Source organism: Cupressus sempervirens, chromosome 6 (assembly GCF_028749045.1).
Source record: "Cupressus sempervirens isolate cs-2001-9-10 chromosome 6, ASM2874904v1, whole genome shotgun sequence".
In the NCBI taxonomy this organism is placed as follows: domain Eukaryota; kingdom Viridiplantae; phylum Streptophyta; class Pinopsida; order Cupressales; family Cupressaceae; genus Cupressus; species Cupressus sempervirens.
Window position 1 is genome coordinate 177,351,013 of NC_143123.1, and position 2,207 is coordinate 177,353,219.

The window sequence follows — 2,207 nt, forward strand, 5'->3', positions numbered from 1 at the left end:
TTAGATATTTGGTTCCCAATCTCTTAGATAAATTCCAGTGCCATCCATCATCCATGGCAACCGTCAATAATTTCTACTAGTTGTATCCTTCTTAAAACAGTAAGGAATACCATAAACTTGATGATGTTACCCAAATTGTTTTGGATCTAACAAAGAAAACTCTATATAGAAGGCCATGACTTATCACTTGAACTAGGAATTCCCAAGAACAAATTATCAATTCCACACAATTGGGTTTGGTTCTGACAAATTCTTTGGAGATGGGAATTTGTATCTCCACTCCCTCTTTGTAGGATTTTAAATTTGATTCCACTATCACACCTATGGGATCTTCCATTCTTTTATTATTTCATCTTCCAAAATAAATTTTTTAGAGGAAATTAAGATTAATCGAATATATATCAACAATTAGTTTACACTATTCCACATATAATGATAAGGAACATTTGCAATAGACAATCACAATGAATGTGATAATGTTGGAATGGGCTACAATCAATATTAATGTTATTACAAAAGTTGTGTGATACATAAAATGGAATAAATAAGATGCTTATACAATAATTCTCTTTACACAATGTTTTTGACCTTTAATTCCCCAATTCATGGCAACCTTAAATAGAAGAGTTTCCTAACACTTGTGTAATAGAACTTGATGCTATTATACTCTGTAATGGAACACATCAAAGTCAATAATCATTGAAAGCTACCAATTTTAACAACTTGAGAGAATTCTAGGTCAAAGATTAGTGTTTTCTTTTATTGTTTTATAGGTTTGAAATGTCTATAACCCAACCCCCAACTCTAATTTGGGTGAATTGGGAGGAGACTAGTCAATAATACATAGGCCCACATCTTATTTTAAAGAAGAATGACCAAATTAAAAGTTAAATATAAACTTACTGATCATATTCAATATTGATTGTCCCTGTTGTGGAAGTAGCAATATCTCTGAAGGCATCAGCAGAGAGTTGGAGTGTTCCATTGCAGTTAGAAGAGCAGTAATGGAGTATCTTGACAATAGTGGAATTGGTGTTATCTGAGCATGGATTTTGTGAGATTTGATTTGTACCACTAAGACATCTGACACTGTACTGTCTCCCACAAGCTGCTCCATTGTCCCAAATTGCATCACTCACTACTGCAAACAGATTTCCAGCTGGAAACTGCTTTTCATCATTCCCATAGCATTCTGAGGCTGCCAACAATTTTTGTTTCACAAAACATTCCAATATGAATCTAGTGATTAAATTACTTACCAAATCTTTACAATATCTAAGTCTATCATTCTCATTTCAAGATCCCATGACATTTCAAATCCCACACAATGGATTTATTATTAGAATGTAAGCTCTCAATTTTTGATATCATCATTTCAAAATCAAACTCTATGATCTAAGATCTCTAATTTTTAGAACATCGCTTCAAATGAAATAACGAATTTCAAATCATGTTCTATGATTCATTATAGTAAAGTTTGACGCTTGATTTTGATATCGACATTTCAAAATCACACTCTATGATCCAAGATCTCTAATTTTCATAACCTAGTTTCAAACAACGTTCTATGTTTCATTATCAAAAAAGTTAGATGCTTGATTTTGAGTATCTATATTTGAAATCACATTGTACAATCAACATCCAAAATAGTAGATCCAAAGTTTTTAATATTAGTATTCAAATCATACTTGATGATTCATCATCCAAATAGATCTATAGATCTCTAATTTGAAAAACTCAAAGTTTCAAAGACAGCAATAAATGAATTGACTCAAAAGCCAAGAGAGAAGTAGAGAGCAATAGAACTTACGAACATAAGGAGGAGAATAAAAAGTAGCCGTGCCCACATCTCCCAAGCACCTGTAAATTGCAATTGCAAAGAAACTCCATAGAATTATGATGGTTCTCATTTCTATTACCATGGCCATTCAAAGCTTAGTTGCATAGAGCGTCCATTACAAAATTGTTGAATAGAGTGAATGAATGGTCAATTTCATTAAGATTCCATTCAACTGTTGCAGCTTCGTGGAGAATACATGATGATCTGGGATGTCGTGATGGAATTGGATAAACAAATGAATTGAGCAACGTGGAACCTTCGAGTCATTAAAAGCCATTGACTTGACTTGTGAATATATCATTCAATTCCATGCTTGTGGCCACCATATAAACGTGTCTAACACGTCCTCTAGGCTAGTTTTACTATT

General features: G+C 32.9%; 1 protein-coding gene across 1 annotated transcript; it reads right to left on the reverse strand.

Moving 5' to 3' along the window:
• Positions 1 to 445: 445 nt before the first annotated feature.
• On the reverse strand, positions 446 to 1,938 carry LOC149551822 (EG45-like domain containing protein). The gene is made up of 3 exons (XM_089789745.1): positions 1,811 to 1,938; positions 904 to 1,198; positions 446 to 668 (listed from the first exon to the last, which is right to left on the reverse strand). The coding sequence occupies exons 1-3, from the start codon at positions 1,926 to 1,928 to the stop codon at positions 662 to 664; spliced, it is 420 nt and encodes a 139-aa protein (XP_089645871.1). The 5' UTR covers positions 1,929 to 1,938; the 3' UTR covers positions 446 to 661.
• Positions 1,939 to 2,207: the final 269 nt, after the last annotated feature.

Bases quoted from the DNA above. Each gene is read 5' to 3' on its own strand.
- LOC149551822 (XM_089789745.1), bottom strand. From the start codon at position 1,928: ATGGCCATGGTAATAGAAATGAGAACCATCATAATTCTATGGAGTTTC. The intron at 1,199-1,810 runs GTAAGTTCTATT...AATTGTTGGCAG, and splicing joins TTATTCTCCTCCTTATGTTC to CCTCAGAATGCTATGGGAAT.